Source organism: Mustela nigripes, chromosome 9 (genome assembly GCF_022355385.1).
Source record: "Mustela nigripes isolate SB6536 chromosome 9, MUSNIG.SB6536, whole genome shotgun sequence".
NCBI classification, from domain to species: domain Eukaryota; kingdom Metazoa; phylum Chordata; class Mammalia; order Carnivora; family Mustelidae; genus Mustela; species Mustela nigripes.
Genome location: NC_081565.1, coordinates 81,255,320 through 81,281,695, shown reverse-complemented (window position 1 = coordinate 81,281,695; position 26,376 = coordinate 81,255,320). Strand labels below are relative to the sequence as shown.

At 41.3% G+C, this 26,376-nt stretch overlaps 1 protein-coding gene and 1 long non-coding RNA gene across 9 annotated transcripts in view; one reads left to right on the top strand and one right to left on the bottom strand.

The window, feature by feature from the left end:
• The window catches only part of PIP5K1B (phosphatidylinositol-4-phosphate 5-kinase type 1 beta), a 290,745-nt gene extending 278,125 nt beyond the window's left edge, over window positions 1–12,620 (top strand). For all 4 annotated transcript variants that reach the window (XM_059411911.1, XM_059411909.1, XM_059411910.1 and 1 more), the window contains one exon: window positions 11,890–12,620. In XM_059411911.1, the coding sequence (XP_059267894.1) occupies window positions 11,890–11,892 (3 nt within the window). In that variant the 3' untranslated portion in view covers window positions 11,893–12,620. The remainder of the gene's footprint in view (window positions 1–11,889) is intronic.
• Window positions 1–26,376, bottom strand: part of LOC132024836 (uncharacterized) — a 154,142-nt gene that overhangs the window by 18,196 nt on the left and 109,570 nt on the right. Inside the window, exon 5 of one of the 5 annotated variants that reach the window (XR_009406323.1) lies at window positions 10,316–10,420. The exons of the other annotated variants lie outside the window; for them this stretch is intronic. This is a non-coding gene — a long non-coding RNA (uncharacterized LOC132024836). The remainder of the gene's footprint in view (window positions 1–10,315; window positions 10,421–26,376) is intronic. 5 annotated transcript variants of the gene reach the window in all.

The following is a 26,376-nucleotide window of genomic DNA, read 5'->3' as shown; positions in this document are numbered from 1 at the left end:
AACATGGGCGGGACTCGAAGAGATTATGCTGAGTGAAATAAGTCAAGTAGAGAGAGTCCATGATCATATGGTTTCACTTATTTGCGGAGCATAACAAATAACGTGGAGGACAAGGGGAGATGGAGAGAAGAAGGGAGTTGGGGGAAATTGGAAGGGGAGGTGAACCATGAGAGACTATGGACTCTGAAAAACAATCTGAGGGTTTTGAAGGGGTGGGGGGTGGGGTGGGAGGTTGGGGGAGCCACGTGGTGGGTATTAAGGAGGGCACGGATTGCATGGAGCACTGGGTGTGGTGCAAAAACAATGAACACTGCTATGCTGAACAGATGTAAAATAAATAAATTAATTAATAATAAAAGAAAAGATTTTATTCACTTGAGAGAGAGAGAGAGAGCACAAGCAGGCAGAGGGAGGGAGAGAAGCAGGCTCCCCCCGAGCAGAGAGCCTAATGTGGGACTCAATCCCAGGACCCTGAGACCATGACCTCAGCTGAAGGCAGACGCTCAACCAAATGAGCCACCCAGGTATCCCGAGGACAGATTTTTTAATTAAGGTATGTGCATTCTTCTTTAGACATAGTCCTGTTGCACACTAGCAGACTGCAGTGTAAACGGAACTTTATATGCACTGCAACACCAAAAGATTCATTTGCCTTTCTGTTCCAGTATTCACTTCATTGTGGCGATCTGGAATCTAACCGGCAGCATCTCCCGAGTACGCCTGTCCTCTGTGTGCTGGTTGGTATGGAACTCTGGGAGGCCACTGAACCACGGGCACAAGGCCCGGGACTCCCTGTGCTGCCAGCAGCTGAGATTTCAGCACATGTTCTGCCAGACTGGGCACAACATGGTGGTTCTCATCCAGAATGGGTATGTCCTTCAAGGACATTCCAAATTTCACGTTCTGCCTCACGGGTTCTTGGTCCAATGCCTACAGTCCCTGGCTCTCAGAAAAGTGTTTTCACCTCTGATTCCAAAGCCTAAAAATTTTTTTTTTTTAAGTGTCAAGGTAGGCAGCATGGCCCCTAGCTTCTCTAAGTTTCCTTCCATCTATGAGATGCATTGGCGGTGTGTGACTGGACCCGTTCACGTGCCACGTCCACATTTCTGTAGCACGAGCCTGAGCCATCATTTCACCTCCAAGGAAACAGTGAGCTTCTGTATTCCTGCAGTTCCGGGACTAAGAGAAATCCCCAGTCCCATCTGTCTTCTAGTGATTGTGCCTTGGGGAGTAACCCCCAACATGGGGTGGGAGTAAAACGCAATTGTAGAGCCTCAACTAAAAGAAGAAAAAAGACTCAAAACTTCCCAGAGGCCACTGGGGGCTGTTTTGTGTTTGAAGTTGAGGGAGTTCTGAGAAGTTCATCTGGAGAACCCAGATTGAGAGGTGGAGGGGACTCCAGAGCCAAGGCGATGAGGTTGGGATGAGGCGTTGTGAAGCCACTGCGGGCCTGTCTGTGCTGATGCTGTGTATCTGGGCTGCAGTGAGCGCAGTGAGGCAGGACTGGGTGCTGTGCCCTCCTGGCTGGAGAGGGAACGTCAGCCAGAAGAGTAAGAACAGATACAAGAAAAGCCACAGGGCAGAGCTGAGGTAAACAGAATTCAAAATTGCTAATGGAAATGGGGGCTTGGTGCAGAAAAAGGGAAGAGAGGATTATTCCCTATGTTAGCCTGGAAAGAAACAACCAAAAATCAGTGCTTTCCTCACGTGTATAGTAGATGAGAATTTCAGTCTGAGGGGCGCCTGGGTGGCTCTCTTTGGTGTCTGCCTTTGGCTCAGGTCATGATCTCAGGGTCCTGGGATGGAGCCCGGCATCGGGTTACCCGCTCAGGGGGAGTCTGCTTCTCCCTCTCCCTCTCCCTCTGTGCGCTCTCAAGCTCTCTCTCAAATAAATAAAATCTTTTTTTAAAAAAGCATTTCATTCCGAAACCAAAATGAGGATGCCGTTGGGCCCCATACAGGAAAACCACAGAGTAATTGGCCTATACCTAAAGTAGGTCCAGTTAAAAACAAACATCACCCCAAATTGGACAGTTACATGTAGAAGAATGAAACTCAACCATTCTCTTACACCATACACAAAGATAAACTCAGAATGGATAAAAGACCTCAATGTGAGGCAGGAATCTATCAAAATCCTAGAGAAGAACATAGGCAGTAACCTCTTCATGGGCCACGGCAACTTCTTTCAAGATAGGTCTCCAAAGGCAAAGGAAACAAAAGCAAAAATGAACTTTTGGGACTTCATCAAGATCAAAAAAGCTTCTGCACAGCAAAGGAAACAGTCAAGAAAACAAAGAGGCAACCACAGAATGGGAGAAGATATTTGCAAATGACACTACAGACAAAGGGCTGATATCCAAGATCTATAATGAACTCTTCAAACTCACACACACAAAACAGATAATCACGTCAAAAAATGGGCAGAAGACATGAACAGACACTTCTCTAAAGACGACATACAAATAGCTAACAGACACATGAAAGAATGTTCATCATCACTAGCCATCGGGGAGATTGAAATCAAAACCACATTGAGATACAACCTCACACCAGTTAGAATGGCCAAAATCAACAAGACGGTAAAACAACAAGTGCTGGAGAGGATGTGGAGAAAGGGGAACCCTCTTACACTGTTGGTGGGAGTGCAAGTTGGTGCAGCCACTTTGGAAAACAGTGTGGAGATTCCTTAAGAAATTAAAAATAGAGCTTCCCTATGACCTTGCAATTGCATTACTGGGAATTTGTGCCAAAGACACAGATGTAGTGAAAAGAAGGGCCATCTGTACCCCAATGTTCATAGCAGAAATGGCCACATCACCAAACAGTGGAAAGAACCAAGATGCCCTCCAACAGACAAATGGATAAAAAAGATGTGGTCCATATACCTATGGAGTATTATGCCTCCATCAGAAAGGATGAATACCCAACTTTTGTATTAACATGGATGGGACTGGAGATTATGCTGAATGACATAAGTCAAGCAGAGAGAGTCAATTATCATATGGTTTCACTTACTTGTGGAGCATAAGAAATAACATGGAGGACATGGGGAGATGGAGAGAAGAAAGTTGGGGAAATCAGAGGGGGAGATGAACCATGAGAGACTGTGGACTCTGAGAAACAAACTGAGGGTTTGTGGGGGAGGGGTTGTGTGAGCCTGGTGGTGGGTATTGAGGAGGGCACATATTGCATGGAGCACTGGGTGTGGTGCATAAACAATGAATTTTGGAACACTGAAAAGAAATAAAAATTAAATGAAAAAAAAAAAAAAAGGATAGCACCCCAAGGGCGGATGGGACATGGAGACCTCATGGACCAATTAGTGCTGTTCATATTGGCCAGTCTGACAGTTGTGAAGCTCCGCCGGGCCACCACATTCCAGCTCCTACAAAATTTGATGGACTAAATGTGTTTTTTAAATGTGGGTTTAGCCTCTTAACAAAATGGAAGTAAGTACATACCTATCAATAATTACTTTGGAGCATTTAAAGGATTTACACTTAATCAAAAAACATGCGACACCAGAATGCATAAAAAATCAAGACCTATCTCTATTCTGCCTAAAAGACACTCACTTCAGACCTTAAGACACAGACTAAAAGTGAAGGGATGGAAAAAAATCATGTTGCACGCAGAGGCAAGCGGGGGGGGGGGGAAGCCTGGATAGCAATACTTAAACAAAAACTAGACTTTAAAAGAAAGACTGTAGGCACTCCTGAATGGCTCAGTCAGTTAACCTTTGGACTCCTAATTTCAGCTCAGGTCATAGTCTTGGGGTCCTGGAATCGAGCTGCCCCAGGTCAGGCTCCCTGCTCAGCGGGAAGTCTGCTTCTCCATCTCCCTTTGCCCCTCCCACTGCTTGCTCTCTCTCAAATAAATAAGTAAAATCTTAAAATACACACACACACCTTAGACCAGATGAACTAAATAGGTATGGAACATTCCGTGCAAAACCAACTGAATACACATTCTCCTCAAATGTATGTAAAATGCCCGTGGAACATTCTCCAGGACAGATCCCATGTTAGGTCACAAAACAAGTCTGAGTCAATTTAAAAAGATGAAATCCTATCCTGCATCTTCTCCAACCACAGTGGAATGAAACTAGTTATCAATCAAAAGGAAGAAAATCAGACAAAACACAAACACTTGGAGGCTAAACACCATGCTATTCAACAGCCAGTGAGTCAACAAAGATATGAACAAGGAAATCAAAAAAATTCATGGAGACAAAAAAAAAAAAAAAGAAAAAAAAACTAAAACTAAAAACAACAGTCCAAAATCTTTGGGATACAAAGCATTGCTAAGAAGAAAATGTGTACTGTTACAGACCTTTCTTAAGATAAAGTATCTCAAAAATAACAAACAAAAACCTAACCTTACACTTAAAGGAACTAGAAAAAAGGAATAAACCAAGAAACCAACCCTGGAGGTTGTAGCCACAGCAGTCAGAGAAGAAATAAATAAAACCGTCACTATTTGCCTATGATACTATACATAGAAAACCCTAAAGACCCCACCAAAAAAACTATTAGAGTAAGTGACGTCAGTGAAGTTACGGAATACAAGATACACAGAAATCAGTTGAGTTTCTAGACACTAATAACAAAATAGCACAAAGAGAAGGTAAGAAAAGAACTCCATTTACAATCGCACCACATTTAATAAAATACCTAGGAATAACTTTAAGGAGGCAAAAGGCCTGTACTCTGCAAACTATGTAACATTGGTAAGAGAAATTGAAGATGACACAAATGAAAAGAGAGTCCACGCTCATGGACTGGAAGAATTAAATATTGTTAAAGTGTTTGTACTGTCCAAAGCAACGTACAAGTTCAGTTCAATCCCTATCAAAACACCAAAGGCATTTTTCACACCACTAGGACAAGTAATACTAAAATTTGTAATGGAAGCACCAAAGACCCTAAAACACCCAAAACAATCTTAAGGAAGTATCACAATTCCAGATTTGAGGATCTATTGCAAAGCTATCGGAATGAAAACAGGATAGTATTGTCACAGAAACAGACACACAGATCAATGGAAGAGAGTCCATAAACAAAGCCACACACTGATGGTCCATTCATCTATGACAGAGAAAACAAGAATATACAGTGAGGGAAAGACAGTATCTCTGATCAGTGGTGCTGGGAAAACTGGACAGCTATGGCCAAAGAATGAACCTAGATCACTTTCTCACACCATACCCAAAAAATAAACTCTAAGTGGATTAAAACCCAAAATGCGAGATGTAAAACCATTAAATCCCTAAAAGAAAGCAAAGGCAGTCATTTCTTTGACATTGGCTATAAAAAGATTTCTCTAGGCAGGGTCTCCTCAGTGAAGGGGGAAGAAAAGCTAAAACTAACTACTGGGACGGAACCAAAATGAAAGGCTTCTGCGCAGCAAACCATCAACAGAATGAAAAAGGCACCCACTGAACAAGGTAAGATGGTTGCCATCAATACATCCCATAAGGGGATACTATCCAAAATATTTAAAGAATTTATACAATTCTGCACACTCACACGCACAGTCTTATTTAAAAATAAGAAAGTCTGAGGCACCTGAGTGGCTCAGTTGGTTAAGCATCTGCCTTTGGCTCAAGTCATGATCCTAGGGTCCTGGCATTAACCCCCAGGTCAGACGTCTGCTCCGCAGGGAGTCTGCTGCTTCCTCTCCTTCTGCTCCCCAATACCGCCCCCCCACCGCTGTTGCTCAGTCAAACAAATAAATAAAATCTTTTTTAAGAATAAGAAAATCTGGAGGTGCCTGGGTGGCTCAGTTAGTAAAGCCTCTGCCTTCAACTCAGGTCATGATCTCAGGGTCCTGGGATCCGCCCCGCATCAGGCTCCCTGCTTAGCGGGGAGTCTGCTTCTCCCTCTCCTGAAGCTCGCTCTCATGCACTCCAACTCTCTAATATAAATAAAATATTTTAAAAAGTTGAAATAAAGTCTGAATAGACATTTTTCCAAAGAAGGCATACCAATGCCTACAGACACATGAAAAGATGTCTAGCATCAGTCATGATCAAAGAGATGCTAATCAAAACCACAGCAAGGTATCACTTCACACTCGTCAGAATGGCTAGAATCAAAAAGTCAAGAAGTGTTGGCAAGGACATGGAGAAAAAGGACCCTCGTGCACTGCTGGAGGGAATGCCAACGGTTACAGCCACTGTGGAAAACACTATGGAGGTTTCTCACCAAGTTAATAATAGCAATACCATATGATCCAGTAATTCCACTGTCGGGTATGTACCAAGGAAAACAAAAACATGAATTCTAAAAGATACATGCACCCCTGTATTTATTGCATCATTATTTATAAGAGCCAAGATAGGGAAGCAGCCCAAGTGTCCATGGATGATGAATGGATAAAGAAGATGAGATATAGGGGCGTCTGGGTGTCTCAGTGGGTTAAAGCCTCTGCCTTCGGCTCAGGTCATGATCCCATGATCAAGCCCCGCATCGGGCTCTCTGCTCAGCGGGGAGGCTGCTTCTCCCCCTGCACTGCCTGCTTCTCAGCCTACTTGTGATCTCTGTCAAATTAAAAAAAAAAAAATCTTTTCAAAATAAAAATAAAGAAGATGGGATATATATACACCATGGATTATTACTCATTTAAAAATATACATATGGTGTGCCCGGCTAGCTCAGTCGGTAGAGCATGAGACTCTTTTTTTTTTTTTTTTTTTTTTAAAGATTTTATTTATTTATTTGACAGATAGAAATCACAAGTAGACAGAGAGGCAGGCAGAGAGAGAGAGGAAGGGAAGCAGGCTCCCTGCTGAGCAGAGAGCCCGATGCGGGACTCGATCCCAGGATCCCGAGATCATGACCTGAGCCGAAGGCAGCGGCTTAACCCACTGAGCCACCCAGGCACCCGAGCATGAGACTCTTAAAAATATATATATGACATCTAGCCCTTGCCACAACATGGATGGAGCTGAAGAGTATTATGCTAAATGAAGTCAGAGACAAATATATGGTTTCACTTGTATATACAATCTGAAAAACAAAAAGCAGAAATAGACTCAAATACAGAGAGCAGACTGATGGTTGCCAGCGGGCAGGATGGCGGGGTCGGCGGGGTGGGGCGGGGGGGGGACCTCGGCAGAATGAGCGAAGGGGAGCAGGAAACAGACTTCCAGGTACGAATGAGCAGGGCACAGGTGCAGAAGGTGCAGCGCAGATAATACGGTACCAGCGTTGCATGGGGACAGATGGGAGCAGAGCGTAACAGAGACGAGTCCGATCACTAGGTTTGAGACCTGAAACTAATCTAACATTGTGGGTCAACTGTCCTTCTTTTAAAAAAAAAAAAATCAAAATTTCAAAAAATAAACAGCTTAAGGGTGTGGGTGTGTGCGTTTCTCAGGCAAAAAAGTTGACAGGAAAAAGAAAATGTAAGGCTCGGAAACAAGCTTAGAAAGGGGACCTCAGAAATGCAGGGTCTCGTCTATAATGCCCTCTGCACATGGCTCTGGGAAGCCCACGTTGGAGGCTCCCCTTGTAGGGTCCCCCCGGGCTCTTAGGCCTCCCCCCACAGTACAGTCCAGCCTCAGAAAGGACTTCTTGGTTAGTTAGGAAACAGACTGCTTGTGATTTGCTATTTTCCTTTCTTTCTCTGTGTTCATGCTTTACATAATTTTCATTACGAAAAAGCTTTGCAATCTTTGACCCCATGTGTGCATTACTGGGTAGTTTCCACCGTAAACTTAAGTCCTTGGGTTTAAGTGGAAACAAAAATACATTTCCATCTCACCCGCTCCCAGACATAAACACCCATGCGTGGAATAAGTAACATTGTGGGATTAGGCCACAGAAACACAGATCTTGGCTCATGATGGAGTTCTGTCCCAATAAACCCATCCTAACTGGAAAATATCCTAAGTGGAAAGTGTGTTTAAGACACTTAGTCTGCCGAACATCATGGCTTCTCCTCGCCTGCCTGGAAGGACTCAGGACACTGACCACAGCCTACAGTTGAGCGAGATCATCTAACATCAAGTTTATTTTTTTTTTAAGATTTGATTTATTTATTTGCCAGAGATCATAAGTACGCAGAGAGGCAGGCGGGGGGGGGGGGGGGGCGGGGGGGCTGGGGGTGAGCAGGATCCCCATTGAGCAGAGAGCCTGATGCGGGGCTCGATCCCAGGATCCTGATATCATGACCTGAGCCAAAGACAGAGGCTTTAACCCACTGAGCCACCCAGGCGCCCCCATGTTTATTTTATAATGAAGTGTAATTCACTGGACAGCTTATTGGAAGTGAAAAGCCGAGTGTTCCCTGGGGTAGAGGAGGGTCTTAGGTGTACTGTGATTGCGTCGCTGAGCAGAAGGCGGCTCGCTGCCATCCTGAGAGAGGCTCCTACCACGTGTCGCTAGCCCAGGGAAAGATCCCAACTCAGAATTCCAATCAGAGCTTCTGTGGAATGCATACCTCCTTCACACCATCAGAGTCGAAAAACACTAAGTCAACTCTCCCACACTGGGGTCTGTCTGTCCCTGAATACTCTTGTCACACCTGTACCTTCAGGTCTCAGCATTTAAAACATCCCGTGTCCTCCCCAAGCACCGCACGCTCTGGGCAGAAACCCTGGCATCACTGCGGGCAGAGGGCGGCGCGCTCAGATGGGGACAGCGCCGGTGACGGCCTGTCATCCCTTGTCGGAGACCAGGCTGAGATCCCTTGTCAAAGCTCCGGGTCCCGTTTCTGTTTCTACAGCCCCAAGGCCAGGTCCCCTCAAAAGTTTTGGGCACTGATACCGTGAGCAGCCCTTCTTCATGCTGGGGACCTGGGGGGACGTGGCATGGTTACCCCATTCTAGTGCTTTGCAGTGTCCTGATGGGAGAGTCAGCGACTGCTTGGATCTCTCCAGTGATGCTTTGTACAAGGCTGGAAGGTTCTAATCTGAAAGAAAATTACAGCACGTCTTCTGCTAAGTACAGGATAACAGGACTGCTTTCTGCAGGCTTCTCACCGCGGCTAAGCAGGAAAATGCTGTGCTTTCGGATTCCACACAGACTTAAAGACCTGTCAGACCACCTCATTTTATGATGCTTCTAAATTAGCACAAAACCGACACGTTCCTGTAGCCCACCATGTCATCCTAGGGTGACGTTATAACACGGACAGAGAGCTGGCAGTTCCTCCCACACACAGACATTCGTGTGCCCTGGAGGTGACGGTGGGTGTTTGTGCAAGTTTACAGAAACTTCGACAACACCCTCAGTTTAAAACAAAACAAAACAAAACAAAAACCTTATGAAGTGTGAATAGAAAGGCTTTTTTATGACCAGAGCTGGATAGGACTCTCTATTTTTAGTAATAAGGAGAGTCTATTTTATTATACAGCCTCATTTGTTTTTACTAAATTATCCATTTAACCCATTTTGAAAAATACACAAATATAATTGTTTTCAGATAGTAATATATATATAGGTAGTCTCTACAATATTCTGGGTTATCTGGGGATATCAGTTTATCAGCAGTAATTGATAAAGTCCTGTGGTTAAAACAGGGTTAAAACAGAACTCTGGGGGGCACCTGGGTGGCTCAGTGGTTAACGTCTCTGCCTTCGGCTCAGGTCATGATCCCAGGGTCCTGGGATTGAGTCCCGCATCGGGCTCTCTGCTCAGCAGGGAGCCTGCCTCCTCCTCCTCCTCTCTCTTTCTGCCTGCCTCTCTGCCTACTTGTGGTCTGTCAAATAAATAAAAATCTTTAAAAAAAAAAAAAAAAAAAAAACAGAACTCTGGGATTTGCTGCCACAGTGATAGCTCTGAGTTGCCTCTTCTAGACCAAAATACCCATGTTTCTGGCCATTTTCATGGGGTCTTGCATTTGAAGCCTTTCCCTTAGGTGTGTCATCTCAGGCATGGGTCTCACTGGGTCATGGCCTTCTCCAAGTCTAACATTAGAACCCAGACACAGACCTCCAACTGTGACTGAGAGAACAAGAACAGATCACCCTTCGGTGTTTGGTTTTTGTTTAGAAGAGAGCAGGATTCAGGGGCGCGTGGGGGGGGGGAGCAGGTGCAGTTGGTTAAGCCTCCAGCTCTTGGTTTCAGCCCAGGTCACGATCTCAGGGTCATGGGATGGAGCCGTGCATGGGTCTGTGCACACGGCACAGTCTGCTTGGGTCTCCCTCTCACTTGGGCCCCCCCTCCATGATCGCGTGTTCTCTAAAATACAATCTTTAGAAAATAAAAATTTTAAAAGACAGGACTTATAAAGCAGATCAGTAGGACCATATCATTTTATGTGGATTTTTTTATGTCCCTGATTGATACGCGCCCCACCGAGTTACCAGCCTGAGCGTGATCAAGTCCGCATCACAGCATCTGTCCGGAGAACGCGGGCGGCGGCTGCTTTGCCTGCTGCTTCCGCTCACGGCACCAAACACAAGCTATTTCTGAAAGGATTTGAGTGACGGTTTGAGCGAGCTGGACACGTAAGCAGGCAAACCTTCCTGACTTAGATTAGTAAGAAACAAAGTAGAAACTAATAAAAATTACAACTCTCATTAACATTAAATTACGTGACCAAATACTCATTTTAAAACAGACTCTTTGACATGGTCTCTTAATAGTTAGTATAGTCATTTCAAACTTCGTATTCATTTTTTCAGCCTCCAAATGAATGTGTTGGCCCCACAGCCTCTGTGATTCTAGCTCCAACCTTCTCAATAGCTACTGTGAGGATACAGCACAGGCTTGGCACGAAATGATGTAGTTTATGTATATGGGGTGTGTGTGTGTGTGTGTGTGTGTGTGTGTGTACACGTCTGCACTCACATAGATACACACACTATATTTCCCCAAAGTTTATCCCTTACAACTACCCTATAAAGTGGGCTTCATGACTCCCATTGTACAGATAAAACAAGGTATGAAGAAGGCTCAGTAATACACCTAATGTCCTGGGGCTGTAATAATGAGGAAATCAATGAACTTAGCCCACTGTGTCTGTCTCTAAACACTGAACATGGTACTGCCTCCCCCAATGTAGCTTGGTTTCACTGTCACAGGTTGAATTAGCAGTCTCTGACCTTAAATGGTTACCATTTGGGGTTAAATATTTGCCAGACAGGGGCACCTGGCTGGCTCAGTCAGAAAAGCATGCAACTCTTGATTCCTGGGGTCATGAATTCGAGCCCCACATTGGATCTAGAGATTATAAATAAATAAACAAAAAAATTTGCCGTGAACACCTGCAGTGAGTGTCCAACTCTTAGGTTCATCTCAGGATCCTGGGATCGAGCCTTGCATCTGGCTCCGAGTTCTGCGTGGAGTTTGCTGGGGATTCTGTCACCTTCTCCCTTTCCCTCTGGTGCTCTTGCACTCCCTCCTGCTCTAAAATAAATCTTTAAAAAAAAAATTGCTGGACATATTTTTACTCCCCTGTTGCAAAATAGTGTTTCAGCCTCCAAATGAATGCGTTGGGCCCACAGCCTCTGTGATTCCAGCTCCAACCTTCTCAATAGCTACTGTGAGGATACAAGCTATCATAGTCCAAGACTATGTTCTGGTTCTGACGGGCTTCACGCCTGCTAGACCACAGCGCATGCCCATGTGCACTTGGAGGTCAGGAGTGCACCTTAGCTGGCACTGTTTCCTTCTGAGCCCTAGCACAGTGCAGTGATGTAGGGGGAACTCAATACATCTTGGTGTAATTACAAGTTCTGGGTCCACCAGAGAAGCCAATGCCATGCTAATCATCACAGAAGATCACCGACCCTAATGCACGTTTCCCAGGTACAAGACATCAGGAGAAAGAATGAATTCATGTTCCCATTCATGAGGAGCAGTTATCAGTCAGTGCCCAAACTTAGTCTTACAACTGCTTTCTTTCTTCCTCTTTTTTTTACCCCCCTCCCCCCAGTAAGTGAAAATGGTGACCGTGAGATGTGAACACAATTGTGGATGAGAAGTTTCCCTACTCCGGAATTACCCAGAGGAACTTGGCGACCCCCACTGCACACGGAGTAATAATCAACCGGATTTAGGAATTTGCAAGGTGTCAGGGGAGCCTTGGTCCGTAGGCTGACCAGCAGATGTGATGTGAAAAATACCACACTATTCTATCATTTGCTGTTGCTTGCTCAACTGTGGAGAACTGCATGAGCTCGATTTCAGCTGCTTTCATTGCCAATCACCATTTGGGACTTGGAAGTGCTATTTTCCTATGGACACTTGCATTTTTTCGTTTTGCATGCATCCAATGATTATACATAAGCAACACATGTAATCTGCTTATTTTTTAAAAATCCATCCATGCAAAATGGTAAATAAAGTCTAAATTCTGCTCTTTTTTGCAAATTATAATCATAGCCCATGTCTTTCAAAGTTTAACTTGGTTTCATATAAAGATCAGTGTAATAGGTCTGCATATACTTTATAGAAAACTAGCTTCTATAAAGATTTTTTCACTGTTTACTAGTGAAATGAGAAAAGCAAAGCTATTTATAAAAGGCCTTATGTCGTGTACATACATTGTCTTTGAAATATTTGTGATTTAGTTTATTGCTTGTAAAAGAGAAATTATATAATTTATTTAGTAAATACTATTGTAAACTATAGTTTTATTGAGAGAAATAAAATATTTTGTTCTCAGTTGTGGTAGTACATTAATTCCAGTGGTTTATGGTCTTTATATTTCTTGTATTAATTAACAAGATAACCTTGATACTCCTCCATTTTTAAGATGTTCAGGGATCCTACGTAAACTGACTCATGATAGATGGAGAGAAAATTCTCTGGGTCCTGAGAAGACACAATAACAGATTGTACTCAACTTGCTCTTGAGACTTTCCCCAATATCCTGGTGTATTCGTCAGTTCTCACTGTTACACTGTGGTAACAAACAATCCCCAGATCTCTGGATAGGTGTCAAGAGCAGATCCTATCTAGGACACGCACTTTATTGGGGGTGGGCGGGGAACCAGTAGTGAAACTGGCAATGGGAACTCTTAAAACTACCACTTTTGGTGTGGCTTACAGAACTTCTGCTCACATGGCACAAGCCACAGCAAATGACAGTGACAGGATAGATGTCAGGAGTGGCAACTTCTCACCAAGGAACTGACTCAGCAGAAAGAGGCAGTGAATATTTTAAGCAATTATTGCTTAAATCTACACAATTTCATTAGTGTCTCAAACAGCAAAGGCTTAAAAGGCTGCCTAATCACATAATCAGGAAAAAAAAGTCATTAGAAAGTAATATGACTATGACTGCAGAAAGACATTCCTGATGATTAAGATGCTCAAGTTCAAGCAAGCCGAGTCTTAAAAGCAAACATGGTATTAACTTTCATAAATGTGACCCAGAACCGTGGTTACTCAGTGTAAGTAGCAATTTTGCATACAGAGTTGGTACTGGCAATCTATCCTGGGTTGGGACTTCAACTGGGAGTTCTAATGAAATAGACTACTGAGGATTCTTTGCTTTTCTTTCCTTAGTATTCCTAGGTGCTAGCAGATACTTTGACCACAGGGGTTTACCTAGTGGGGATCCCACTTTTCCCCTCTCCAATTTTAAATCTACCCATTTATCTAACCTACAGACTCTTTCATGTGCCCTCTCCTGGTGGGGTTGATGCCTCTCCATCAATGCCCAGAAAGTAGCTTATTCTGATTTCTATTATCATGGATTAGTTTTCCCAGTTCTAGTACTTCATATAAATAGAATCCTATAGTACATACTCTTTATCTGACTTTTTGTTGTTATTTTTCAATGTTATGTAAGACTCGTTGTGTATAGTAGAAGCTCATTCTTTTTTAAAAAAAAAAAGAAGCTGCTCATTCTTTTTCACTGTTGAGTAGTATTCCATTATATGAATATTCTACAGTTTTCTGCTCTACTGCTGATTGGCATTTGGGGAGATTCCAGTTTAAGACTATAATGAATGAGACCCTCCATACCTCTTCCTTCACACAGCTCCAAGATAAAGACAATTTGACTTCTAGCATCTATACCAGATATGGAAGAATTTTCCAAGAGAAATATCACTATCAGGATATAGATTACCAATCCTCTAATTTCTCTAGGATAGTCTGAGTTTATGCCCAACTCTCAGGCAAAAAAGTACATTCTTTTAGGGCGCCTGGGTGGCTCAGTGGGTTAAGCCGCTGCCTTCGGCTCAGGTCATGATCTCAGGGTCCTGGGATCGAGGCCCGCATTGGGCTCTCTGCTCGGCGGGGAGCCTGCTTCCCTTCCTCTCTCTCTGCCTGCCTCTCTGCCTACTTGTAATCTCTGTCAAATAAAATAAATAAAATCTTTTTTTAAAAAAAAGTACATTCTTTTATATTTAAAACTGTTGTCGGGGCACCTGGGTGGCTCAGTGGGTTGAGCCTCTGCCTTCAGCTCAGGTCATGATCTCAAGGTCCTGGGATCGAGTCCCACATTGGGCTCTCTGCTCGGCGGGGAGCCTGCTTCCTCCTCTCTCTCTCTCTCTCTCTCTGCTTGCCTCTCTGCCTACTTGTGATCTCATTCTGTCAAATAAATAAAATCTTTAAATAAAAAAAAAAACTGTTGTCTTATGGACCACTAAAATATAGTTACTTTACCAAGGGAGAAAGTTTAAAGATAGTAACATTGGAGACTCCCCAGTAATTGACTCAGCCATGGCACCGTACCGGGAATTTGAGCTGCAAGCCTTCCCTCTCCACCAGTACTCATTGCATTTAGTCCCCACTCTTAATGAGCAGCCAACCAAGGATCACATAAACATCTCAGGAAATTCTATGAAATACACCAGCAGGAAATGGGTCCTGGGGGAAACAGGGACTATAGAAAGCAAACTTTGGGGTGTCTGGGCTGACTCAATTAGTGGAGCATGTGACTTGATCTCAGGGCTGTGGGTTCAGGTCCCATGTTGGGTGTAGAGATTACATGAAAATAGAATCTTAAAGAAACAAACCAAACTTCGAAAGAAAAATTAGCATTACATCTTTACAGAAATCAAATTATATGGCATCTGTGAAATAAGATCAGATACTACAAGAATGAACGTTTAGAAAGCATAAAAGAAAATGAAAGTAAAAGTGTGTTGGCAGAAGTTAGAAACTAATAAAGTGATTGGAAGATAAGGTTGAGGAAATACCTAAATGATTTTAAAAAGGAAAAAAGGAATAAAAATAAAATGGAACACAGTTCCACTAGATCATATAACCAATGGACTTCCTACAAAGAGAAAACAGCATGGATTAAAGAAACCTTCAAACAAATAACATAAGAAAATAGCCCACAACTAAAAAAACAGCATTTCCAGATTAATGGGGCCTCCAAGTGTCCAGAAAAATCGACAAAAATGAACCTGACCATGCACTTTCAAGCCACCAGGAATGATCACAAAATTCCATAGGCTTTCAGAAATTAAAGTTAACTTGACATGAAGCTCAAGAGTCAGAATTCAATCAAAGTTCTCAACAGCACCACTGGAAGCCAAAAACTAATGAAGCCTTCAAATTCTGAGAAATGTTTTTTTTCTAATTTCTAAATCTATACCCTTTGTATTACTTGGGATTTTCCAGAGAAATAGGAGAGACATAGACATAACTAATATATTTAAGAAATTGGCTTACATAATTGAAGGAAAAGGCCAATTTGAAATTCAAATGGCAGGTTAGCGGACTGAATGCTAAGGCATAAGTTGATAGAGTTGTGAGGCAGAATTTCTTCTTCTTTTTTTTTTTTTAAGATTTTATTTATTTATTTGACAGAGCTCTCTCACAAGTAGGCAGAGAGGCAGGCAGAGAGAGGGAGAAACAGGCTCCCTTCTGAGCAGAGAGCCCAATGTGGGGCTCGATCCCAGGACCCTGAGACCATGACATGAGCCAAAGACAGAGACTTGACCAACTGAGCCACCCAGGTGCCCCCAGAATTTCTTCTTCTCTAGAACACATTAGTTTTTCTTCAAAGGCCATCACTTGACCGGATGAAGCTTACTCATACTATCAAGGGAAATCTTAAAGTCAACTAAGTATGGACCCTTAACCACATCCACAAATTAATTTTCAGCAATACCTACATCAGTGTTAATTAAATAACTGGGTACTCTGCCCTAGGCAAGTTGATTTTTAAAAGTAATGACTGCACCCTAAAAATATACTTACATGTAAAAGTCGAATAATCTGTACAAAAATAACTTCTTCTGCCCTTTATCCAGAAGCTCCAAAAAGATGTGTTTTGCCAAAATGAGAGCATAAACGAAGAAAGAGAAAGCCATGAAAAAGAAAGACAGAGGATCCAGAAAATGAGAGATGCAACCCAAGACAGAAGTGAAAAGTATCCCCAGGTTGAGGTTAAGGGAAATCCCAAGATGATGATAATGGAGGAAATCTAAAAACTACTCAAGATTAGAGGTCAGAGGCTCTAGGCACAAGTTCTCTAAGAAGGTGAAAATACCCAAGAGATTTAGAACATGAGAGCATAGTATTTTCACTCTCCATATCCTGGAACTGATCTGAGAGTCGGGGGTGGAGAGAGGAGGACATTAGAAAAACTGGTGAAATCTGAATAAAGTTTGGAATTTAATTAACAGCATTGTATGAAGGTTAACCTCTTAATTTGGACAAATGAACCACAGTTGTATTGGATGTCTATATTCAGAGAAACTGGGTCAAGGGTATACAGAAACCTTGTTCTACCTTTGCAAATTTTCTGTAAATCTAAACTTATGCCACTCAAAAAAGTACATTAAAACTGTGACTTAAGGGACGCCTGGGTGGCTCAGTTGGTTAAGCAGCTGCCTTCGGCTCGGGTCGTGATCCCAGCGTCCTGGGATCGAGTCCCACATCGGGCTCCTTGCTCAGTGGGGAGCCTGCTTCTCCCTCTGCCTCTGCCTGCCATTCTGTCTGCCTGTGCTCGCTCTCTCCCCCTCTCTCTTTGATAAATAAATAAAATCTTAAAAAAAAAAAAACAAAACTGTGACTTAAAAAAAAAAACTAAAAAAGAAATAGAAGATTTAAATAGACATTTCAAAGCAAATAAGTAGATGGCAAATAATCACAAGACAGCATCATCAATCATTAGGAAAAGGCAAATTAATGTTGCAGGGACACTCTATTACACATATATTAAAATAGCTAAATTTTTCTTAAATGACAATGACAAGTTCTGGTGAGACTGTGAAGTAATGCTAACTCTCGTATTTGGCTGGTAGGAATGCAAAATGGTACAGCCACTCTGGAAAAAAAAAAAATTAGTTTTTTATGAAGTTAAACAAACCTTGGTAGCTTCTAGAAGATGATAGCAGAGTAGGACCATAGGCTCACCTTGTCCTACAAATACAACTAGATAACTATCATTTCATCCTAAATACACCAGAAATCTATCTAAAGACTGGCAAAACAAACTCCACAAGATAGAGGCCGCATCAAAGAAGAAAGGAAGTACGGAAATATGGCTTGGGAAAGAAAGAGATCATGGCTGCTGTGATAGGAGGAAGCTGTGGTCGCAGAGAAGGGTGAGAGACAGACCAGCACACAAGGAAAATGAATCCCCATAGCAATAAGCCTGGAAAGTGAGAGGGCCAGAGTTTGAGTTCTTGTAACCAAACGGGTTTAAGATTGGAGTGTAAAGGTCAGTGGGGGGGGCGCCTGGGTGGCTCAGTGGGTTAAGCCGCTGCCTTCGGCTCAGGTCATGATCTCAGGGTCCTGGGATCAAGTCCCGCATCGGGCTCTCTGCTCGGCGGGAAGCCTGCTTCCTCCTCCTCTCTCTCTCTGCCTGTCTCTCTGCCTACTTGTGATCTCTCTCTGTCAAATAAATAAATAAAATCTTTAAAAAAAATAAAAATAAAGGTCAGTGGGCTTAGCTGAGATATGGTCCATGCTGTATGTCCATGGGTTGATGGCTTGCCTTCTCTTCAAGGACAGTACAGTTCTTGAAACAGTGATCTGAAGAACACCAGGGGCACATAGCACAGAGGCTAGTCACTCATCTCAGAGAATGAACTGGCCAGTGCCATTTCACTCCCCTGTCCCTCGGCATCAGCATAAGACCACCAGCAGGAACCAACACAGCACCGACACTCATTACCTAACTTGATTACACCAAGCCCTGCCCCCTGTGCTCCAGTGGAACCACCCATGCTAGTCACACTTGCCTCAATCCCAGCATGGAGGGGACCCCCCCTCCCTCAGAAGAGGAGCCCCAAACCTCCACTCACTGGACATCTCTTGATCAGAGACTTCTGCAAGGCCTTGCTTCCAGCAACAGTAGTGGTAGGTCTCATTTTACAAAAAGAGCACACCTTGTTAAAATGTGCCACATTCAGGTCAGGGGAAAAAACACTGCCCACAACAGGCAAAAAGAACCTCTGCAGATGACTGGCCTGAAGGATAAAGCAGCTGGGACACAAGAGCAGAGCTGAGGCAGCATACATTAGAGACATTCCTGGAAGCACCCGGATAACAGGGCCCTGAGGAACAGGGGACAGACACTATGTAGCAAAGCACTAGAGGATCTCTTCTTCATAAGGCCATCACCCTCAAGAACAGGAGATGTAGATGACTTTCCAAACACACAGAAACAGAAAAAATGAAATTACAGAAAAATTTGCCTCAAATGAAAGAACAGGACGATGGCAGAGCCAGAGATCTAGGCAAAATAGATATAAGTCACATGCCTGATGGAGAATTTAAAGCAGTGATCATAACGATACTCACTAGACTTGAAAGAGAGTAGAAGATAACAGTGAGACCATTAACACAGAGATAAGGAATAATGAAGCAGAGATAAAGGGTTCAATTAACTAAATGAGAAACACATGATGGAATAAAACAGCAGACTGGAAGAAGCAGAGGAACAAATTAATATCCTACTAGGAGACAGACTAATAGAAAGTAATCAAGCTGAATAGAAGAGAGAAAAAAGAATTATGCAAAACAAAAATATACATAGGGAACTCTGACTCCATCAAACATAGTAATGTTTGTATCATAGGAATACCAGAAAAATAAGAGAGGGAAAAGGTAGTGGGAAATTTGAGGAGGTAGTACTTGAAAACTTCTCTAATATAGGAAGAAAACAGATATTCAGATCCAGGAGGCACAGAGAACACCCTCCCAATAATATGTACAAAAGCAAGTCCACACCAAGACACATTATAATGAAAATGGCAAAATATAGTGATAAAGAAAAAAATTTTTAAAGCAGCCAGACAAAAGTCAACCATTACCTATAAGGGAAACCCCAAAAGGCTATCTGATGATTTTTCAGCAGAAACTTTCCAAGACAGAAGGGACTGGCATGATATATTCAAAGTGTTCAATGGGAAAAATCTGCAGCCAAGAATACTCTATATAGTAAGGCTATCATTCAGAATACGAGAGATAAAGAGCTTCCCAAACAAAAACTAAAGGAGTTCATGACCACTAAACCAGCCCAGCAAGAAATATTAAAGGGGATTCCTTGAGTGGAAAGGCCAAATTGATAGTATGCAAAGAAGAAACACAAAAGCAATAAAAGTATTTCCATTAAAAAAAAAGTCAAGGAACTCAAAAAATAAAAGGTTCTAAAATATGGCACCATTTACCTAAAATGTCGGGAGGAGAGGAATAAAGAATGGGCTCAAACTTAAGCAACCATCAACTTAGTACAGACTACTGAATGCAGAAGATGTTATATACAAATTTAATGATAATCACAAGGAACAAAGGGAAATAAATCCAAATATGTCACTTAAGAAGATCAGCAAACCATGAAAAAGAGAAAATAAAGGATGAGAGTTAATCTTCCATAACAATTGCAAAACAATAAAATGGCAATAAATACACATTTACCAATAATTACTTTGACTGGAAGGGACTAATGCTCCAGTCAGAAGGGGGAGAAATCAGAGAGAGAGATGAACCATGAGAGACTATGGACCCCAGGAAACAAATTGAGCATTTGAGGGGAGGGAGGTGTGGTAAAGGGGTAGCAGAGTGGCAGGTATTAAGAAGGGCATGTGTTGTGATGAGCACTGGGTGTTCTGCATAAATGATGAATTGTTGAACACCACATCAAAGACTAATGATGCACTATACAGTGGCTAACTGAACATAATAGGGAAAAAAATGATCCAATCAAGACATAGGGTGACAAAATGGACTAAAAAACAAGACCCAAGAACTCCCAGTGGCTCAATCAGTAGAGCGTGCAACTCTTGATCTGGGGGCTGAGTTTGAGCCCCATGCTGAGTGTAGAGAGTATTTTTTTTTTAATTAAGGAAAAGCAAAAACAAACAAACAACAACAAAAAACAACAACAACAACAAGACCCATCTATTTATACACTGCCTTGAAGAAACTCTTTTTGGATCTAAAGACACCTACAGATTGAAAGTGAGGAGAATGGAGAGACATTTATCATACTAATGGATGGTGAAGGAAAACTAGACTAGCAGTACTTATATCAGACAAAATAGACTTTAAAGCAAACTAAAAAGAGACAAGGACACTATATAATCATAAAGGGGACAATCCAACAGGAATATATAATAACTGTTAAGTATCTATGCACCTAACACAGGAGCACCTAAATACACAAAAGAGTTAATAACCAACATCAAGAAACTAAATATAATAATACAGTATAAATAGAGGACGTTAAAACCCCCCACTTATATGAATGGACAGATCATCTAACCAGAAAATCAACAAGGAAACAGACTTGAATGATATACTGGACCAGAAGGATCTAATAGCCATATTCAGAATAGTCCATTGTAAAACACACCTCAAACACCTCAAGTACACATTGAACATTCTCCAGAGTTGATCACATATTAGGCCAGAAAACACACCTCAACAAATTTAAAAAGATCTAAGTCAGGGTGCCTGGGTGGCATAGTCGGTTAAGCTACCCACTCCTAGTTTTGTCTCAGGTTGTGATCTCAGGCTCAGGAAATTGAGTCCCACCTTGGGCTCCATGCTCCCCCATGGAGTCTGCTTGGGACTCTCTCCCTCTCCCCCTCACCGCCACCACACTCACTTTTAATATAAATAAATAAATAAATAAATAAATAAATAAATAAATCCTTAAAAAAAAAAAAAAAAAAGGTTCTAAGCCATACCATCTGGCTTTTCTGACCACAATGCTATAAAAAAGAAGTCAACCATAAGAAAAAAATTGTAAAAGGCCACAAATATATGGAGGTTAAAGAACCTGCTACTAAACAATGAGTGGGTCAACCAGGAAATAAAAGAAATAAAGAGAGTACATGGAAACAAATGAAAATGAAAACAGGGGCACCTGGGTGGCTCAGTTTTAAGCCTCTGCCGTCAGATCAGGTCATGATCCCGGGGTTCTGGGATCAAGCCCTGCATAAGCCCGCCTGCTTCTCCCTCTCCCACTGCCTCTGTTCCCTTTCTCGCTGTGTCTCTCTGTCAAAAAAAAAAAAAAAAAAAAAAAAAAAAAAAAAAAAATTAAAAAAAAAAAAGAAAATGAAAACACAGTAGTTCAAAACTTGTGAGATGCAGCAAAAGCAGTTCTAAGAGGGAGCTATATAGCAATATAGGCCTACCTCAAGAAGCAAGAAAAATTTCAAACAATCTAACACCTAAAGAAGCTAGAAAAGGACAATAAACAAAACCTAAAAGCACAAGAAGGAAGTGTATAAATGTATAGAAACTAAAACAAACAAACAAAAACCAATAGGACAGATCCATGAAATCAGGAGCTCTTTGGAAAAAAAATTAAAAATCAGTAAAATTAATAAACCCCTAGACAGACTTATCAAGAAAAAATAGAAAGGATCCAAATAAAAATCACAAATAAAGGAAAAATAACAATCAACACCACAGAAATACAAATAATTATAAGAGAATATAATGAAAAAATTGTATACCAACAAATGGACAACCTAGAAGAAATGGGTACGTTCCTACAAACGTATCAACTACTAAAATTCAAACAGGAAGAAATAGAAAACTTGAACAGACTGATTACCAGCAATGACATTGAATCAATAATTAAAAAACCCCCAAGAAACAAAAGTCCAGGACCATATGGCTTCACAGGTGAATTCTACCAAACATTTAAAGAAGATTTAATAACTATCCTTCTCAAAGTATTCCAAAAAAATAGAAAAGGAAGGAAAACTTCCAAATTTATTCCATGAAGCCAGCATTATCCTGATAATCCAGATATCCTGATATCCGGATAAAGACACCACAAACACAAAAAAAGAAGAAGTACAGGCCAGTATCTCTGATGAACATAGATACTAAAATACTAGCAAACAATACAATAATACATTTAAAAAATCATTCACCACAATCAAATGGGATTTATTCCTGGGTGGTAAGAGTGGTTCCATATTCCCAAATCAGCCAATGTGATATGGCATATCGCAAGAGAAAGGATAAAAGCCATATGATTCTTTCAATTGATGCAGAAAAAGTATTTGACAAAATACAACATCCGTTCATGATAAAAACACTCAACAAGGGACGCCTGGGTGGCTCAGTTGGTTAAGCGGCTGCCTTCAGCTCAGGTCATGATCCCAGCATCCTGGGATCGAGTCCTGGGATCGAGTCCCACACCCGGCTCCTTGCTCGGCGGGGAGCCTGCTTCTTCCTCTGCCTCTGCCTGCCATTCTGTCTGCATGTGCTCGCTCTCTCTCAATCTCTCTCTGGCAAATAAATAAAATCTTAAAAAAAAAAAAAAAAAAACCACTCAACAAGGTAGGTTTAGAGGGAACAAACCTCAGTGTAATAAAGGTCATTCATATATGAAAAACCCACACCGGGGCGTCTGGGTGGCTCAGTTGGTTGGACGACTGCCTTCGGCTCAGGTCATGATCCTGGAGTCCCAGGATCGAGTCCCGCATCGGGCTCCCAGCTCTTTGGGGAGTCTGCTTCTCCCTCTGATCTTCTCCTCGCTCATGTTCTCTCTCACTGTCTCTCTCTCAAATAAATAAATAAATAAAATCTTTAAAAAAAAAAAAGAAAAACCCACACCAAATCATGTTTAGTGGAGAAAAACTGAGAGCCTTTCCCAAGTCAGAAACAAAAGAAGGAAGTCCACTCCCATCACTTTTATTCAACATAGTGTTGAAAGTCCTAGTCACAGCAATTAGACAACAGAAAGAAACAAAAGGCATCCAAATGGTAAGAAAGAAGTCAAACTTTCACTATTTGCGGGTGACATGATACTGTAGAAAACCCTAAAGACGCTACCCAAAAAACTGCTAGAACTGATAAGTGAATTTAGTAAAGTCAAAGGGTACAATATCAGTGTACAGAATTCTGCTGCATTTCTACACACCTATAATGAAGCAGCAGAGAGATAAGTTAAGAAAGCAATCCCATTTACAGTTGCACCAAAAATGATAAAATACCTAGGAATAAACATAATCGTGAAAGACCTATACTCTGAAAACTATACAACACTGATCAAAGGAATTCAAGGTGATGCAAAGAAAGGGAGAGATATTCCATGCTCCTAGGCTAGAAGAATATTATAAAAATGTCTACACTACCCAAAGCAATATACACATTTAATGTAATCCCTCTCAAAATACCACAAATTTTTTTCACAGAACTAGGACAAATTATCTTAATATATATATGGAACCACAGAAGACCACAGATAATCCAGAGCGATCTTAAAAAAGAAAAGCAAATCTGGAGGCATCATAATGCCAGGTTCCAACTTATGTTGTAAAACTGTATTAATCAAAATAGTATGGTACTGGTACAAAAACAGACACATCAATCAATGGAACAGAATGGAAAATGCAGAAATAAACCCACAATTATATGGTCGATTAATCTTTGACAAAGCAGGAAAGAATGTCCAATTGGAAAAGGACAGTCTCTTCAACCAATGTTGTTGGGAAAACTGGACAGCAACAGGCAAAAGAATGAAACTGGACCACTTTCTTATACCATATACAAAAATAAATTCAAAATGGAATAAAGATCTAAATGTGAGAATGGAAACCATAAAAACCCTAGAGGAGAGCACTGGCAGTAATTTCTCTGACATCTAGATAGTTCCACTGAGGCAAGAGAAACAAAAGCAAAAATCAACTATTGGGACTATATCAAAATAAAAGCTTCTGCAGAGCAAAGGAACCAGTCAACGAAACTAAAAGGCAACCTACAGAATGGGAGAAGATACTTGCAAATGACATATTTAACAAAGGATTAGTATCCAAAATACATCAAGAACTTATACAACACCCAAAGCACAAACAATCCAATTTTAAAAATGGGCAGAAGACATGAACAGACATTTCTCCAAAGAAGGCATCCAGATGGCCAACACACACACGAAAAGATGCTCATCACCACTTCTTAGGGAAATGCAAATCAAAACCACAACGAGTAGGGGCTCCGTCAGTAAAGTGTCCAGCTCTTGATTATGGCTCAGGGTCCTGAGATCGAGCCCAGCATGGAGCCTGCATAGATCCTCTCCCTCCCTCTGCTCCTCTCCCTACTCTCTCTCCCACTCAAAACAAACAAACCAACAAACAAACAAAATAACAAACCTATGAGATATCACCTCACACCTGTCAAAATAGCTGAAAAAAATAATAAACAGCAGGTGTTGGCAAAGATGTAGAACAAGGGGAACTCTGTTGCACTGTTGGTGGGAATGAAAACTTGATGCAGCTGCTCAGGAAAACAGTATGGAGGTTCCTCAAAAAATTAAAAAATAGAACCACCTGTAACCCACCAATCACACTCCTGGGTATTAATCTAAACACAAAAACACCAATTCAAAGGGCTACATACACCCCTATGTTTATAGCAGCATTGTTTATAATAGCCAAAATATGAAAGCAGCCCAAATGTCTAGTGACTGATAAAGATGTGTACACACACACACACACACACACATATTATTCAGCCATTAAAAAAAAAAGAAATCTTGCCATTTGCAATGACATGGCTGGAGCTAGAGAGCACAGTGCTACATGAAATCAGTCAGAGAAAAAAATAATACCATCCTTATGATTTCACTCATGTGTAGAATTTAAGAAACAAAATAAGCAAAAGGGAAAAAAGTGCAGAGAGAGACAAACCCAGAAACTCTTCACTATAGAGAACAAACTGATGGTTACTCAAGGGGAGATGCATGGCTGATTAAACAGGTGATGGGGGTTAAGGAGTGCCCATGTTCTGGTAAGCACTGGGTCATTAAAGTAAAGATGTAAAAATCTTACTTTATCATGAGACCTGGAAATTCGACTCTTGGTATTTACCTCAGAAAACTGAAATTTTATGTCCCCATAAAATAAACAAAGTCTCTTATCAGTGGTGCTGGGAAAACTGGAGAGCTCCACATAAAAGAATTAAATCACTTTCCTACACCATACACAAAAATAAACTCAAAATCGATCAAAGACCTAAAAGTGAGACCTGAAACCATAAAACTCCTAAATGAAAACAGAGGCAGACATTGGCCTCAGCAACATTTTTCTAGATAGGACTCCTAGGCAAGGACAACAGAAGTGAACATACTAGTAGGAGACTACACCAAAATAAAAAGCTTTTGTATAGTAAAGGAAGCCATCTTCAAAACATAAAAGTGACCTACTGAACCAGAGAAGATATTTGCAAATGATACATCTGATAAGGGGTTAGTATCCAAAATATATAAAGAACTTATACAACACCAAAAAAAAATCCATTTAAAAATGGGCAGAAGATCTGAATAGGTATTTTTCCCAGTAGTCATTTTTCCAAGGACCTACATACAGGTGGCCAACAGACACATGAGAAGATGCTCGACATCACTGATCATCATGAAAATGCAGATCAAAACCACTATAAGCTATCACTTCACGGTTGTCAGAATAGTTAGAAGCAAAACAAGAAGTAACAAGTGCTGGTGAGGATTTGGAGAAAAAGGAGCCTGTATGCACTACAAGAATGTAAATTGGTGTGTTCACTGTTGGAAAAACACTATAAAAGTTTGTCAAAAAATTAAAAATAGGATACCATATGACCCAGTAATTCCACTCCTGAATATTTACCCAAAGAGAATGAAAACACTAATTTGAAAAGCTACACACACCACGTTGACTACAGCATTATTTATAATCGTCAAAATATGGAAGCAACTTAAGTGCTGCTCCCCTGATTGTGCCTTCTCTGACAAATAAAATCTTTATATGTATATAAAAACTTTATATAAAGTTTTTATATACATATAAAGATTTTATGTGTGCTTATATATATACATTTATACATATATAATACATATATAAATTTATACATAGATAATACATACATAAATGTATGTGTATAAAGGAATATTACTCAGCCATAAGAAAAAAATGAGATCTTGCCATTTGCAACAACATGGATGGATGGATAGGGTATTATGCTAAGTTAAGTAAGTCAGTAAGAGACTTCACTTATGCTAAGTGAA